We start from the raw sequence: 17,760 nt of genomic DNA on the forward strand, positions 1-17,760 counted from the left end.
AAGCTATATGGGTACAAATTATAAATGGAAAAATTAAAGACACGGCAGACAATGGTTGCGCCTCTACGGTACTACTTGTAGCTCTCTAAGAGGCTTGCCGAGCCGCGATGCGCTGGGAAGTACAGTAGTAAGCCCTCCAAAGCGCCGGAAATATTCCGAGCAGCGTAAGGTAGCAAGCAGCGGTCTGTACGTCCTTCCCTAGCGGAATGCAAGGCCTAGCTACTGCAGGCATTCGCGGGTATGCGCGTTTACGAAACGCCCTACAAGGCCGGCGCTTCTTAAGCGGTCATGCAAACTTGCGCCCGAGTCCTAGCGGAGAACGGGTTCAGGCTGCCTAGGGACCCGGCGTGCTGTACTTACAGGTGGACACACTTGTAAGCCGGCAGCTCCGTGTTGCAAATGGTGAACCTGGAGTTTACGAGGAACAGGCTTCCCGTTCCGCCGCCGCCCGACGCGTCCTCGCTGCGCCGCGTTAACAGAAGAAAGAACACATCAATCAGTCGCCACCACAGACTATTCCTCCCTACTACGTTCCAACATCGGCCGAAAATATTGATATACGTGGAAATCACCTACCACTTGGAACGAACTAATACCACCCTCGCCCGCCCCGCTAGCCGCGCGGAATAATTTCGAGGTCCGGTGAGCCGGCCAGCCTGTGGATGGTTTTTATGGCGGTTTTCCATCTGCCTCGGCGAATGCGGGCTGGTTCCCCTTATTCTGCCTCAGTTGCCCTATGTTGGCGATTTCTACGCAAACACTGTCTATACACCATAAATATTCTACCAAGCAAACATTTGGGTTTACACCCGTCTGGTATGAGACGTTCCCGGGGACGGGAAAGGGGGGGGGGGGGGGAGGGGTCCACTGGGGGCTGAACCCTGGGTTCGGCGTGCGACGGCGGTGGGGTGAGTGGACTGCTGTGGCCTGTTGTGGGGTTGTGAACCGCAAGGGCCACGGCGGGACGAAGCCTCTCCGTCGTTTCTACGTCCCCTGTTCAATACACACACTACAGTACACAATACCACTCTCAATCGCAAAGACGCAACACAACAGAGGAGAACGAGCCATCCTGCGGATCTCAAAACTCTCAGTGTACTCATGTATTACCAACTAGGGAGCTGAGGCAAAGATGACAAAACATGATTTCTGCGGTTGAGCAGTAACTCAAACTAAACATTAGATCGATTACTACTACACACAGACCAAATTGCCTGCACCTGTGTATATTCCACAAGCCACTTCGAACGGATTAAGACATTTGGACGTCGCGAGGATGGAGTCCGCTTTCGTCGGTGGAGGGTAGTACCGGACAATAAACTGAATACGATTGGCTTCTTGTCCTCACGAAGCGGACAGGGAAGCTCAACTATAGAGTACAGAGGAAGTGGGGGATGGTTGGAATTTGAAAGAAATGCATGTAAGGAGTCGGGACTGTAATTTGACGTGTTTTGTGTTATGATTTGGTTGCACATGTGGTTATATTGTTGAAGGAAATAAATTGTAATTAAATATAATTTTTTAACATTACAAAAATTATGGTTATTCCTTGTTCTTGTGATGATTAGATTTAAGATTAACTAATTGTTGACTAACGAAACAGTACAAGTTTCATATATTTAGTCAGACAGCTATTTATAACCAAATAATTTTTTCTGTACATTATTAATAGCACGGAATTAATAATTACCGATTCTTTCCAACCAGTTCTTCCTCACTTCCCAGCATTCTTAGCTGGTGTAGTCTCCTTAAACTTCTTTTCCCCATAACTCACTATATCAGAAAACATCGTTTTTGGACACTTACAAATTCTTTTTATATCTGCCAATATCATTACTGTTATCATCATCATCATCATGACCACAGTCATCATTAGTGGCAGCAGCAGCAGAAGTAGAAATACTGCCGCATTAACTTTATTAGTTCATAGTCTGTATTATTTACTCACATTGTCGCTAAGACTCTAATATCATGTTAATACTATTTGTCAGATTAAAATTCTTATTTATTAGCTAATTATAATGTAAAAAGGGAGACTGTTTGTGAGAAACCCTCACACGATTTAAGAGGTCTGATGGCTCAGTTGTCAACCGTGTTACCAGTTGATGGTTGGAGAGGCGACATCACAGTTACAGGTAATCTGTGTAAACCGGTTATATTGGCCACTGATGCATCATATATGGATCGTGATAACCCCTTCAGCATCAACTAAGGCCTGAAGATAGTGCACTGAAGCCCCGAAACTGGTAGCTACACAATAAACAAACATCTCAAGGACAGTTGTAGGTAATTGATTTTGTTACCAACAGAGATGTCCTGTTGTGCAGCGAGTTCTTTGTTATCTGTCGATCACCTCGAATGAGAGTTCAAAATGGTTCAAATGGCTCTGAGCACTATGGGACTTAACATCTGAGGTCATCACTCCCCTAGACTTACAACTACTTAAACCTAACTAACCTAAGGACATCACACACATCCATGCCCGAGGCAGGATTCGAACCTGCGACCGTAGCAGCAGGGTGGTTCCGGACTGAAGCGCCTAGAACCGCTCGACCACAGCGGCCGGCTAAGTGCTGTTAAATGTAAAAGTTATGCATGTTATTTTATTCGATTTTTGTGGTATAGTGCACCATGAGCTCTTAACATAAAATGGAACGTTCAATAAGGAGTAGACATTCCACGCCATCTGCCTGAAAAACAACGTATTTCTGCCGAAACAATTAATGATTTTTCAACCACAATAATGAACCTGCTTACACTTTGTTCCTTATTCGATGATTTTTGTCCAAAAATAATACTGTAATGATGCTTCAGCTACCATATTCGACAGACACGGCATGAAATAACATTTTTGTTCTAAAAAATAATGGACCGTCATTTTTCAAACGTTAAGAAGATCAAAAACTCATCGCTGAGAGAGCTAAAAGCTGTCCCGACGATCGAGTTACAGAAGTGTTTCGGGGACTAGAAAAGCGTAATGTCTAATGAGGATTATTTAAAGGGGATAACACCCTGTCTGTAATATAGCCTCCTGGGTACTCCAGAGCCAGAATGCGGTCCCAAAAAGTGCTCCTCCAGGACACCAAACACACTCCTTCTTCGATGGTGTCGAGCTCCGTCTTGTATGAAACACATCTTGTAGAAATCAGGGTCACTTTGGATAGTAGATAGGGCGTAAAAAACAACTTAAAGTCATACGCGCCCCTGTCAGAACCTTGGAAGACTAAGGGGAAAAATGAGTTAAAAGCGACTACACGCTAAGCCCAATCGATGGAAGGAAAATCAGCTAAGAACAAGGACTTCCTCTTAGAAAGAAAGATGAAGAAAAACTGTTAATATTCGAAAGAAAAGTACTAAGGAAAATTTTTGGACCTGTATACGACGAAAATAACAAAAATGGTTCAAATGGCTCTGAGCACTATGGGACTTAACTACTGTGGTCATCAGTCCCCTAGAACTTAGAACTACTTAAACCTAACTAACCTAAGGACACCACACACATCCATGCCCGAGGCAGGATTCGAACCTGCGACCGTAGCAGTCGCGCGGTTCCGGACTGCGCGCCTAGAACCGCTAGACCACCGCGGCCGGCACGAAAATAACATGGAATGGAGAATAAGAAGAAATGAAGAATTAAGAGGGTTGTAGAAACACCGTAAGATCGTCGAAGCGCTCAATAGGAGAAGGTTGAATTGGGCAGGCCATACAGCAAGAATGACAGAGAATAGACTATCTAGAATGGCATTCAGCAGAACAATAGATGGATCGAGAGGAAGAGGGAGACCCAGAATCAGATGGCGGGATAACATTCGGGAGGACACAACTAGGATGAACAGCAACAGCAACTGGACAAATAGTACATTGGACAGGCAGAAGTGGAAGAGGCTCATAGAGCAGGCGTCAGGTCGATAAGCCCCTTGCCAGTAAAGTAACACTGGCGTAGGCAAAAATCTTTCAAAAGCAAATTCACGTTATTTCTTGAACACAAGTCGCACTTTCGAGTCTCGGTCTTCACTTTCAATTTTCGTTCTCCACAGCTTTTTGTAGTATTATCGATATTATTCTCTGGTGTCTTGAAACATGTCCTGTGTTGGGCTTCCTTTGGCGGTTGAAGTCCAGACGACACAGGAAGCGGCACACCTTCACTCGGCCAGACCAGATTCCCACAGTAACCGGAATGTTTTATTGTTGGAGCGCCGCCTTGTTCTTTGAGCCGGTGGCGCCTTTGATCTCGCTGACACAGGTCCAGCGGCCCACCCCGCTGCTCCAGAGGACGGTAAGCCGCGCTTACACAAGAGGGCCAATAGGTTCCGGCGTCGCCGGCGGACAATCGCAGCTGTAGCCGCAGCGGCCGCCCGGAACGATGCGTCAGCCACTTTCAGGATGACTTCACAGTCTTTTTATCTGGTTTCCCTGTAAGGTGTCTCCACGACGGTGTTGCCACTACTGTGTAGCGCCGGCTCGCGGACTAGCGACAAGGCGGCCGGAAATTACGTACTCGGACTCGTCTGCTTCACTTTTAGAGGTCGAAAGGTGCATTTATATCGGGCACATTTTACGGCAGTGTGTAGCAGCAACAGTAATGCCGGCAATATTGCAGTAATGTTGCTGCAATACAGGCATCTGTGCTGAAGGTATCATTAGTCGCTCAAATGTGTGTGTACTCCTAAGGGACCAACACACACACACACACACACACACACACACACACACACACACACACACTAGAGGGGCCTCATTGGTCGTCCTCGCCTTAATTATACAGGGTAACAATTACTGAACTACGGTATATGAAATAAAATCCTCATAACTTCTGAACGGTTTGCTTTACGACATTTAAATTGCACTGTTGGCTGCCGGGCATGATGGGAATTATGGGTATTAGATTAGGAAATGAGACACTTAAAGTAGTAAAGGAGTTTTGCGATTTGGGGAGCAAAATAACTGATGATGGTCGAAGTAGAGAGGATATAAAATGTAGACTGGCAATGGCAAGGAAAGCGTTTCTGAAAGAAGAGAAATTTGTTAACATCGAGTATAGATTTAAATGTCAGGAAGTCGTTTCTGAAAGTATTTGTATGGAGTGTAGCCATGTATGGAAGTGAAACATGGACGATAAATAGTTTGGACAAGAAGAGAATAGAAGCTTTCGAAATGTGGTGCTACAGAAGGATGCTGAAGATTAGATGGGTAGATCACACAACTAATGAGGAGGTATTGAATAGGATTGGGGAGAAGAGGAATTTGTGGCACAACTTGACAGGAAGAAGGGACCAGTTGGTAGGACATGTTCTGAGGCATCAAGGGATCACCAGTTTAGCATTGGAGGACAGCATGGAGGGTAAAAATCTAGAGGGAGACCAAGAGATGAATACACCAAGCAGATTCAGAAGGTTGTAGGTTGCAGTAGGTACTGGGAGATGAAGAAGCTTGCACAGGATAGAGTAGCATGGAGAGCTGCATCGAACCAGTCTCAGGACTGAGGACCGCAACAACAACATGCTGGTGGCAGTAGAATCGTTCGGCAGTCAGCTTCAAATTCCGGTTCTATAAATTTTCTCAATAGTATATTTCTGGAAAAGAACGTCGCCTTCCCTCCCGGGATTCCCATTTGAGTTCCCGAAGCATCTCGGTGACAGTTACGTGTTGCTCGAACCTACAGGTAATAAATCTAGCAACCCACTTTTGAACTGCTTCGATGTCTTTCTTCAGTCCAACCTGGTACGGGTTCCAAACGCTCGAGCAGTACTCAAGAACTGGTCGCACCAGCGTCCTATACGCGGTTCTTTACTCTTTGCTAAACTTCTCCCAGTAAACCGAAGTCGACCATTCGCCTTCCCTACCACAGTTCTCACATTCTCGCTCAATCGCATATCGCTTTGCAACGTTACGCCCTGATATTTAAACGAATTGACTGCGTCAAACGTAATCGAAGGCGCCTTGCCACGGTTCGCATGGCTCCCCCCCATCGAAGGTTCGACCCTTCCCTCGGGCATGTGTGTGTGTGTGTGTGTGTGTGTGTGTGTGTGTGTGTGTGTGTGTTTTGTTCTTAGCGTAAGTTAATTCTAGTTAGATTAAGTAGTGCGTAAGCCTAGGGACTGACGACCTCAGCAGTTTGGTCCCATAGGAATTTACCACAAATTTCCAAATTTTTGCGTCAGGCGCGACACTCGTAATACTGTATCCCATCATAACTAGTTTGCTCTTCCTATTCACCCGCATCAACTTACATTTTTCCAAATTTAGGGCTAGCTACCATTCATCACACTAACTGGAGATTTTGTCTAAGTCGTCTTGTATTCTCCCACAGTCACTCAACTTCTACACCTTACCGTACACCACGGCTTCATCAGCAAACAACCGCAGATTGCTGCCCACCCTGTCCGCCAAATAATTTATGTATATAGAGAACAACAGCGATCCTATCACACTTCTCTGGGGCACTCCTGACGATACCCTTGTCTCTGGTGAACACTCGCCGTCGACTACAACACAATGGGTTCTATTATTTAAGAAGTCTTTGAGCCACTCAGATATCTGTGAAATCCCATGTGTTTGAAAGCACACGTTTCAATGTCGGAAACATTCATGTATCTCGAGTACGCTTTGAGCATTGATATACGAGGGTCACTCCAAAAAGAGATGCACACTATTGTTTTTAAAATCCATCTCTTATTCTACATGTTTGAAAGTTTTACAGTGTGTAGATACATCCTATAGGAACAATATTTTCATTTCTCTACATAATTTCCATCCCTCTCAATTGCCTTACGCCATCTTGGAACCAGCGCCTGTATACCCGCACGGTAAAATTCTGGACCAACCTGTTGGAGCCACTGTTTGGCAGCGTGCACAAGGGAGTCATCATCTTCAAACCTTGTTCCACGAAGAGTGCCATATGGAGCCAGGTCAGGACTGTAAGGCGGGTGTTTCAGTGCTGTCCATATGAGTTTTGTGATCGCTTCCATGGTTATTTGACTGACATGTGGCCGTGCATTGTCGTGCAACAGCAAAACATCCTGCTTTTGCCGATGTGGTCGAACACGACTCAGTCGAGCTTGAAGTTTCTTCAGTGTCGTCACATATGCATCAGAATTTATGGTGGTTCCACTTGGCACAATGGCCACAAGCAAGAGTCCTTCGGAATCGAAAAAAAACCGTAGCCATAACTTTTCCAGCAGAAGGTGTGGTTTTGAATTTCTTTTTCTTGAGTGAATTTGCATGATGCTACTCCACTGATTGCCTCTTCCTCTCTGGTGGAAAATGATGGAGCCATGTTTCATCACCTGTTACAATTCTTCCAAGATATTCATCTTCACCATTCTCGTACTGTTCCAAAAGTTCGCTGCAAGCCGTTTTTCTTGTTTCTTTGTGAGCCAATGTCAACATCCTGGGAACCCACCTGGCACAAACCTTTTTTAACGCCAATACTTTCAGTATTCTGCAAACACTTTCTTCCCCTATCCCAACGTAGCGTAACAATTGGTTCACTGTGATGCGTCTGTCAGCAGTCACCAATTCGTTAACTCTCTGCACCTTGTCTGGAGTGCGTGCAGTACGAGGCCTGCCGCTACGAGGACAATCCTCAATATTGCCGTGCCCGCTTTCATCACGTAACCTGCTTGCCCACCGACTAACTGTACTGCGATCGACAGCAGCATCTTCATACACCTTTTTCAACCTCTTGTGGATGTTTCCCACTGTCCTGTTTTCACAGCACAGAAATTCTATGACAACAAGTTGCTTCTGACGAACGTCAAGTGTAGCAGCCATCTTGAAGACATGCTGTGACGGCACCACTCACGGGAACAGGTTGCACTAAGTTTGAAAACAAGCGGGAAGGATGTATCTACACACCGTAAAACTTTCACTGTATTTTTACAAAAATATTTATCGTCCACGTTTCACTTCCATACATGGCTACACTCCATACAAATACTTTCAGAAAAGACTTCTGACATTTAAATCTATACTCGATGTTAACAAACTTCTCTTCTTCACAAACGCTTTCCTTGCCATTGCCAGTCTACATTTTATATCCTCTCTACTTCGACCATCATCAGTTATTTTGCTCCCCAAATAGCAGAACTCCTTTACTACTTTAAGTGTCTCGTTTCCTAATCTGATCCCTTTGCGTCAGCTGATTTAATTCGACTACATTCCATTATCATCTTTTTGCTTTTGTTGCTGTTCGTCTTACACCCTCCTTTCAAGACACTGTCCATTCCGTTCAACTGCTCTTCATCGGCGAACCTCAAAGTTTATATTTCTTCTCCATGGATTTTAATACCTACTCCGAATTTTTCTTTTGTTTCCTTTACTGCTTGCTCAATATACAGATTGAATAACATCGGGGATAGGCTACAACCCTGTCGCACTCCCTTCCCAACCACTGCTTCCCTTTCATGTCCCTCGACTCTTATAACTGCCGTCTGGTTTCTGTACAAATTGTAAATAGCCTTTCGCTCCCGTATTTTACCCCTGCCACCTTCTGAATTTGAAAGAGAGTATTCCAGTCAACATTGTCAAAAGCTTTCTCTAAGTCTACAAATGCTAGAAACGTAGCTTTGATTTCCTTAATCTTTCTTCTAAGATAAGTCATAGGGTCAGTATTGCCTCACGTATTCCAACATTTCTACGGAATCCAAACTGAACTTCGCCAAGGTCGGCTTCTACCAGTTTTTCCATTCGTCTGTAAAGAATTCGCGTTAGTATTTTGCAGCTGTGACTTATTAAAGTGATAGTTCGGTAATTTTCACATCTGTCAATACCTGCTTTCTTCGGGATTTGAATTATTATATTCTTCTTGAAGTCTGAGGGTATTTCACCTGTCTCATACATCTTGCTCACCAGATGGTAGAGTTTTGTCACGACTGGCTCTCCCAAGGCCGTCAGTAGTTCCAATGGAATGTTGTCTACTCTGGGGGCCTTGTTTCGACTCAGGTCTTTCAGTGCTCTGTCAAACTCTTCACGCAGTATTGTATCTCCCATTTCATCTTCATCTACATCCTCTTCCATTTCCATAATACTGTCCTCAAGTACATCGCCCTTGTATAGACCCTCTATATACTCCTTCCACCTTCCTGCTTTCCCTTCTTTGCTTAGAACTGGGTTTCCATCTGAGCTCTTGATATTCATACAAGTGGTTCTCTTTTCTCCAAAGGTCTCTTTAATTTTCCTGTAGACAGTATCTGTCTTACGCCTAGTGAGATAAGCATCTACGTCCTTGCATTTGTCCTCTAGCCATCCCTGCTTAGCCATTTTGTACTTCCTGTCGATCTCATTTTTGAGACGTTTGTATTCCCTTTTGCCTGCTTCATTTACGGCGTTTTTATATTTTCTCCTTTCATCAATTAAGTTCAATATTAATTATGTTACCCAAGGATTTCTACTAGCCCTCGTCTTTTTACCTACTTGATCCTCTGCTGCCTTCACTACTTTATCCCTCAGAGCTACCCATTCTTCTTCTACTGTATTTCTTTCCCCCATTCCTGTCAATTGTTCCCTTATGCTCTCCCTGAAACTTTGTACAACCTCTGGTTTAGTCAGTTTATCCAGGTACCATCTCCTTAAATTCCCACCTTTTTGCAGTTTCTTCAGTTTTAATTTACAGTTCATAACCAATAGATTGTGGTCAGAGTCCACATCTGCCCCTGGAAATGTCTTACAATTTAAAACCTGGTTCCTAAATCTCTCTTTTACCATTATATAATCTATCTGATACCTTCTAGTATCTCCAGGATTCTTCCATGTATACAACCTTCTTTTATGATTCTTGAACCAAGTGTTAGTTATGATTAAGTTATGCACTGTGCAAAATTCTACCAGACGGCTTCCTCTTTCATTTCTCTCCTCCAATCCATATTCACCCACTATATTTCCTTCTCTCCCTTTTCCTACTCTCGAATTCCAGTCACCCATGACTATTAAATTTTCGTCTCCCTTCACTACCTGAATAATTTCTTTGATCATACATTTCATCAATTTCTTGATCATCTGCAGAGCTAGTTGGCATATAAACTTGTACTACTGTAGTAGGTGTGGGCTTCGTGTCTATCTTGGCCACAATAATGCGTTCACTATGCTGTTGGTAGTAGCTAACCGGCACTCCTATTTTTTTTATTCATTATTAAACCTACTCTTGCATTTCCCCTATTTGATTTTGTATTTGTAACCCTGTATTCACCTGACCAAAAGTCTTGTTCCTCCTGCCACCGAACTTCACTAATTCCCACTATATCTAACTGCAACCTATCCATTTCCCCTTTTAAATTTTCTAACCTACCTGCCCGATTAAGGGATCTGACATTCCACGCTCCGATCCGTGGAACGCCAGTTTCCTTTCTCCTGATAACGACGTCCTCTTGAGTAGTCCCCGCCCGGAGATCCGAATGGGGGACTATTTTACCTCCGGAATATTTTACCCAAGAGGACGCCATCATCATTTAACCATACAGTAAAGCTGCATGCCTTCGGGAAAAATTACGGCTGTAGTTTCCCCTTGCTTTCAGCCGTTCGCAGTACCAGCACAGCAAGGCCAGACTGTTGCACCTGCAAATACTGAAAAAACTGCTGCCCCTCTTCAGGAACCACACGTTTGTATCGCCTCTCAACAGATACCCCTCCGTTGTGGTTGCACCTACGTTACGGCCATCTGTATCGCTGAGGCACGCAAGCTTCCCCACCAACGGCAAGGTCCATGGTTCATGGGGTTAGGATATGGGAGAGAGTGTCACTAAAATGATACAGGATTTGGGCTGGAAATCGTTAAAAGAAAGGCGTTTTTCGTTGCGACGGAATCTTCTCACGAAATTCCAATCACCAACTTTCTCCTCCGAATGCGAAAATATTTTATTGACATCGACCTACATAGGGCGGAACGATCACCACTATAAAATAAGGGAAATCAGAGCTTGCACGGAAAGATATAGGTGTTCATTGTTTCCGCGCGCTATACGAGATTGGAATAATAGAGAATTATGAAGGTGGTTCGATGAACCCTCTGCCAGGCATTTAAATGTGATTTTTCAGAGTATCGATGTAGATGTAGAAAACGAAGACAGAATATTGCAACTTGGAGCAAAGCCAAGCGTTTTAACTGAACAGTGTGATTAAAGCCGTTTCTCTCTGGCATCGGATGTAAAGAATATCGCGACTGTAGCAAACGTAATCCTGCATAAAGTTAAAAAGGAAGGGCTCTTGAAGAGTGCAGGCCACAAACAGCATTGGAAGCAATTAAAAAGAAAATAAAAACTTGGTCTTCAGTGCTGCCGAGAAAGGAGCTAAAGCCTCAAAGAAAAATTGTGCTAAAAATGAAGATGTCTACTTAGAATAGCCCATAAGCTCTCGTAAAGTGTCGCAGCTTCATCTTCCGAGAAGAGCGCTTCGCTTCCGGATGAAACTGTGTCCCGGCATACTTCAAAGATGATCTTTTGCCATGAATTTCCTTCCTAAGTATGCGTGTAAAGACTGAATGCAAAACCTGCCGATGTTTACTGCTTGAGAAAAGCTTTCGGGTTTCAGCGGGACGGCAGTGTTGGAATTCCGCGGCGTTTACAGTTGCGTAACGCACTTCGCCAGAAGACTATGTGTGTGACAGTCACCGAAAAGTGGCGGGATATCAACACTGCCACCTTTTTCCTACGTTAGAATGTTTTTACGTACTGAATAGTTACTACGTAGCATAAAGCACGGGTCCTCACGTTTGCTAAAATACTCCGCTTCGGAGTCTGAGCCCTTCCGTCTACAAAGTTCTGGAGTGCAGGCATCATCTTGTCATTTACGGCTGTCGTCCTGGCTCCTTAACTTGCAACAGAAGCTTTCACACTTGAAAACCACTCTCAGCTGAGATTATTCCTCGACCTCTATAAAGAAATGACGTCGTAGAGCGACTCTCGTGACCGTAAGACGGAATAGTCCGTGGCTGTGCGGATGTTCCCTTTATAATCCCGACGCAACGTATACAGTTTTTGCTGATTGCTGCCATCGTGCTGCAGCCTATCTCTCTGCCCCATTCTTAGAAATTTTTAACGCGTGCGACTGGGCAGCACTTATGTACCATTCTCATCTTCGTAATGTTAACAGGGAAACAGACGAAAGAGAAGCGCTGTACATCTCCGCGGTATATTGCCACGTTCGTGTTTGAGCGTCAGGAAATGTAGCACAAATGCAAGCAAAATAAGCATTATTAAAACTTCGAGGCGTTCCATTGTACAGGGTGTCCGAAAAGTCTTTCCCTGATTACATAAATTGATAACCCAGGCTAGAAGTAAGATACAAATATGAAACTGGTGTCCAATTGTTTACAATCTATCGAAGTTTTTTCCAAAAAAATGGTTCAAATGGCTCTGAGCACTATGGGACTTAACTTCTGAGGTCATCAGTCCCCTAGAACTTAGAACTAATTAAACCTACCTAACCTAAGGACATCACACACATCCATGCCCGAGGCAGGATTCGAACCTGCGACCGAAAATTTTTTTCACACATCAGTAAACTTCCACATGAGCACCCTTGGTAGCACGTAGCACATCTAGGCGATATTCAATTTCTGTCCACACATTAGCCAACATCACTGGAGGGATCGATTCAACGACTGTGGTTATCCGTTGCCACAGGGTTTCAAGATCTGGTACACGTGTTCGGTAGACCTCGTCCTTGACATAACCCCATAAAAAGAAGTCTAATGGGGTTATGTCAGAAGAGCATGGAGGCCAAACCGTTGGCCCATCACGACCAATCCATCGCCCAGGAAAGGTCATATCGAGATAGGCACGGACGTTCAAACCCCAATGAGGCGGTGCACCGTCTTGCTGAAACAAGACATCGGGGTGATACTGAAGCAGCTGAGGAACAGCATACAGTTGCAACATGTCCAGATACACAGCAGATGTGATGGTAGCCTCAGCGAAGAAGAATGGCCCGATAATTCGATCGTCCAATAGCGCGCACCAAACATTCACCTTTGGACTGCCTCTGGTGCACTCCATGACCTCGCCAGGGGGTTGTGAACCCCAAAGGCGCACATTATGGTGATTCACTACTCCACTGACAAAAAAGGTCGCTTCGTCGGAAAAGGCAATTCGTCTGAGATAACCGTCATCGTCCTCAATACGTGATAGCATTTCGACTGCGAAGTCATATCGACGTGTACTGTCATTGGGCAACAATGGAAGTGGAAGTTTACTGATGTGTGAAAAAAACTTTGATAGTTTGTAAACAATTAGACACCAGTTTCATATTTGTATCTTACTTCTAGCTTGAGTTATCAATTTATGTAATCAGGGAAAGACTTTTCGGACACCCTGTACTTTTCCCCCGGTATTATCTACTAATTTCTAGTGATACTATGAGGTACACATGATACGTTTCCTACACGTGAATAAAGATGTGCACTACTTCTTCTAATCCACCTCTGTCTAATACAGAGCACTGGATAGACAGATAGTTAATTACGTATTTCACGGATCATTGGTAAAACATATCGTAATGAGTGGAGAAAGATTACAGAACATATAAAATAGTACGTATATAACTACGGCAATTTGCTGCCGATTTTCAGATTAGTTATTGAAGTAAGAATATTCAGTTGTAGGATGCTTAGCTTACCAAATCTATTTCCTCCTATATATGTAATCCACCCCCGCCTTCTTCGCCCTCTGTTGTATATTTATATAACTTTCAGTTTCTGACATGAAAGTCCTAAAATTCACGAAAACTCGTGCTGCGAAAAGCGCGAGCATTACCGAAAATGTCCGTGTGTTCATTTATAAGCGGCTGACAACGATGTCCAAGCACTCAGATCCTCTATAGTCATCTCCGGAAAATTCCTGAATGCCCGTCGCGAAGATAATGAGTGAATAGCGCACTGACGTATGCATGTATGTATCGCCATCTTCTGCTGTAGGGGTTGCACATCTTTCTTTTTTTGATCTTCATCATACCGCAATTAACGAATGTTTCACATTAGACGTTTCCAGTTCAAAGTCTTTTATTCCCGCCATGCGGGTATAATCACATAGGAAACCTTTTTACATGAATCACTCGAGTACAAATTACAGCTCCACCAATGCATTGTATTTTCGACCTTGTGTGCGCGGTACTACTGCCATCTGTATAATATGTGCATATCGCTATCCCATAACTTTTATTACCTCAGTGTACTGTGTTTACAAAATGACCACTGCTTAAGCTTTGTGAATAAAGTTAAAATGCGTCTCAATAGAACATTCCTAAACTGCTGAGCTTTGATGATGACAAAGCAAATAAAAATCTATGTAGCAAAAGTAGTCTTCATTTGAAAGTACGTTGGTGACAGAGCTGTATCATTGTCTACCGAAACTCAAAAGGGGCAGATAACCTTGAGTGCTCCTTTTATATTCACTGAACGCTATGTATAAGTAACGTTACCGATTAAAAGGTGCGATCGTGCGCTTGTTGAACCAGTTTCACTGGAGGTGTGACTTTTCAGTTTTCGTCAATTGAGGAAGACGCCCGGTTTCACATAAACAGATTGAAAGTCGATTTGTTTACAAGAAAGTAGGATTGGCTTTCGGGACGTGCTCTTACAGTCATCTCAAATGTGGAATGTCAATTATGACGATATTAACGTAAGGAAAACACAACACCCAATCCCAGGGCGGAGAAAATCTCCGACCCGGCCGGGAATTGAACCAGCGCCCCTTCGGTTTGCAATCCGCCGCGCTGAGCGCGCAGCTACCGGGACGGCAGACGATAGGATTCTCTCGTAACGAGGACGGACGTAAAGCACCGTGCGACAACGTTAATAGCTCCACGTGTTCCCATAAAACGTGAATCGGCAGGGCAAATAAAGTAAAGCGTTCCGGGCCTGGCGGCTCCAGAAATGACGCTGCAGTAGAGGGAATGTCAGACTGTTGCATGTCAACGAACAAACCGTGCTGTACGAACGTGTTAGCCCTTAATGTCCAAGGCGCGGTCTCACTGACCACTAGCGTTTATTGTTACTGTGTAGCTAATATATAGGGGCGCGGTAGGAGATTACAGCCTTCTCTAGTTGCTCTTTTCCGAATCTGTTGTGGTTTCCTTTGTCAGTAGTTGCTTGAATATAATGTGGACCTATACTGTTATTGCGTCTTCCGTGCTAGCAGTCTCCCAGACCGCACCTGAGATTTAACGTTATGGATTCAGTAACCCAGGTATACGTCTACTGTTCATGTTTAATGGACCCTGTTTTTGGGGATACTGTTTCAAAATGATTTGAGGATAGTTTAGGAAGCGATGTTGGATCAGATACTGACAACGAAATTGAAAGTGAACATAATACAGTACAGGAACAGTGCGAAAGAGCCACTTGTGAATTCCTTGAATGAAACAAGTGATCAAAGTGAGCCGGCCACGGTGGCTGAGCGGTTCTAGGCGCTTCAGTCCGGAACCGCGCGACTGCTACGGTCGCAGGTTCGAATCCTGTCTCGGGCATGGATGTGTGTGATGTCTTTAGGTTAGTTAGGTTTAAGTAGTTCTCAGTTCTAGGGGACTGATGGCGTCAGATGTCAAGTCCCATAGTGCTCAGAGCCATTTGAACCATTTCATCAAAGTGATGAAGACGGAAGTGTGGAGATTGAATCTTTAACTAGAGGTTCTGCTCGAAATACATTAGGTAGAAACAAATATCGCTGCTCGTCAAAGCCTCTTCCAACGATGGCCAACGGCATTATTTTTTCTCATATTGGATATAGTGAAGTCAATGCGTTTGTCTTTTACAATTTCTACAAAGATAATACTCAGGTGAACCGTTTTAATTTTTAAGGAAGCTTGTAAAATCGGTGACACCACAGACAAAAAGCCTGTCGATAAGTATCACATACGCCGTTAACTTCCTGTTTTGGGTGTAGCAGAATCGACAGTGGAAGTCGTCGTAGAACGAATGGAAAAACGCAAACCAATGCTCCACCTGTGATAAAAAAAAAGAAAAAAAAACACTTATGTTTGCCACTGTTGCAAGAAGCCAATCTGACTTGAAATTTCTACAAAGATTTCCAGCGAGTGAAAAGAAAACCTCTGAGAAGGAAACTAAACACGTATAAGTTACGGTCCTAGTCTAATTTTAATTTTTTGAGCGTTTCGTGAGAGTTTCTTTATGTTTTTATTATTACATGCATAATAATAAAATTATAGCAGAAAGTAAAAATTGGAGTGCAAGGTATTTGAGTTTTCGTAACATTATCATGTAATATTACGTTCATTTTGTGTAGTTTCTCGTTTAAATGCGATTTTTTTCTTAAAAATTAACTTTAAAATTTATCTAGATGCATATTTTTTGTTTGGTACTGATGTAAACTTTTATATAAAGCCTGAACTGTTCCACTGAAATTGCTGAATGCTATTTTTATGGTTATGTAAATACAGCGGTCACTCAGACAGCACCTGGGACAATGTGTGACCAAAAAATGACCTGGGAAGCTAAGGGTTAACACATTGTTGCTCTGACTAACCGATCCTGTTTCCTTCCTTATCCCTCTCCGAGGCGTACTTGTGCTCCGCCCCAAATGACCGCGTCGACAGAACATCAAGCGCTCCTAATCTTCGTCCCCTTCCTTTGTCTGTGTTTCTTAGGCTCAGCGAACGTCCTCGAGACGGTGCAGCCTCTTGCTCAAGTTTTTGTTTTATGTAACGTAATGAAATAAGAATAGTCACAGCGGGAAAGCGCTGGGTCCAGACTGGCGCTAACAATGGAACAAAAGCGACCGAGCGAGAACGTAAAGCGGTGGCGAGGGCCGAAGTCGAGGGCGAACCTCGGGAGCCAGCCGTTATCCCACCGGCCAAGTCGTTGCACATGCGTTCCCAGACCCCACGAGACAACTGCATATAAATAACAAGCAGGTACTGATGTCAACTGCCCACAGCGTGAATAATTAAAATACGCAATGTCCAATCAGGTATGCAAATGGACGCACTTGAATTTACTGTGCTGGTTAGCTATAATTAGCTACATGTCCCGTGGATCATTTGAGCGATTTTTATCGAAATGACGTGAAAAAGTTAGTTTACAGGCTATGTGTACATGGTCTGTTTTTTTGCATTTGTAAGTTACTAAATAGCGGACTGGGTTATATTGAACACCAAATATTAGTGTTTAATACAACTCGTCGTGTTCATGTTTGTCTCTGTAGATGAGCACTCAGCGCGGCTGATCTGCGATGCGGAAGGGGGGGGGGGCGAAGAGGCGTCGCGAGGTGTCCCAGTTTCAATTCCTGTTATTGTGAAACTAATCTTGTACATACAAAAACGTGTAAAATTTCATTTATTATCTATATTGTGATGAAATGATATGCTGTACGAGAGCTATGTCGCAAAAGATAAAGGTAGTGGTATTCAGAGGAAAATAGATTTAATTCGCAGATTTTGTACAGCGAAAACCAACAAAGATTATATCTAAATGTAATTAACTTTTTAAATCGAAAGTAGGGAAGTGAGGTCTTGCTCTTCTCGTATTGCCGCGCGGAGTAGCCGCGCGGTATTGGGCACCTTGTCACGGTTCGCGCGGCTCTCCCCGTCGGAGGTTCGAGTCCTCCCTCGTGTGTGTGTGTGTGTGTGTGTGTGTGTGTGTGTGTGTGTGTGTGTGTGTGTGTGTGTGTGTGTGTGTGTGTCACTGCTTTGGTTACAGGTCTCTGTATCAGGATTGTGCAGACATTGTTTGGAAGCTGAACTGCGGATAGCTTATCACATCGGGTCGTTTTAACGACAAGCACATACAGAGTCGAGCCTGTGCTTTATTTGGAT

The 17,760-nt window shown here is 43.9% G+C and overlaps 1 protein-coding gene across 2 annotated transcripts in view; it reads right to left on the bottom strand.

Moving 5' to 3' along the window:
- The window catches only part of LOC126412846 (protein goliath), a 662,532-nt gene that overhangs the window by 64,899 nt on the left and 579,873 nt on the right, over window positions 1–17,760 (bottom strand). Inside the window, exon 4 of one of the 2 annotated variants that reach the window (XM_050082696.1) lies at window positions 361–462. The exons of the other annotated variant lie outside the window; for it this stretch is intronic. Within the exon in view, the coding sequence (XP_049938653.1) occupies window positions 361–462 (102 nt within the window). The remainder of the gene's footprint in view (window positions 1–360; window positions 463–17,760) is intronic. 2 annotated transcript variants of the gene reach the window in all.

Source organism: Schistocerca serialis, chromosome 7 (assembly GCF_023864345.2).
Source record: "Schistocerca serialis cubense isolate TAMUIC-IGC-003099 chromosome 7, iqSchSeri2.2, whole genome shotgun sequence".
NCBI classification, from domain to species: Eukaryota; Metazoa; Arthropoda; class Insecta; order Orthoptera; family Acrididae; genus Schistocerca; species Schistocerca serialis.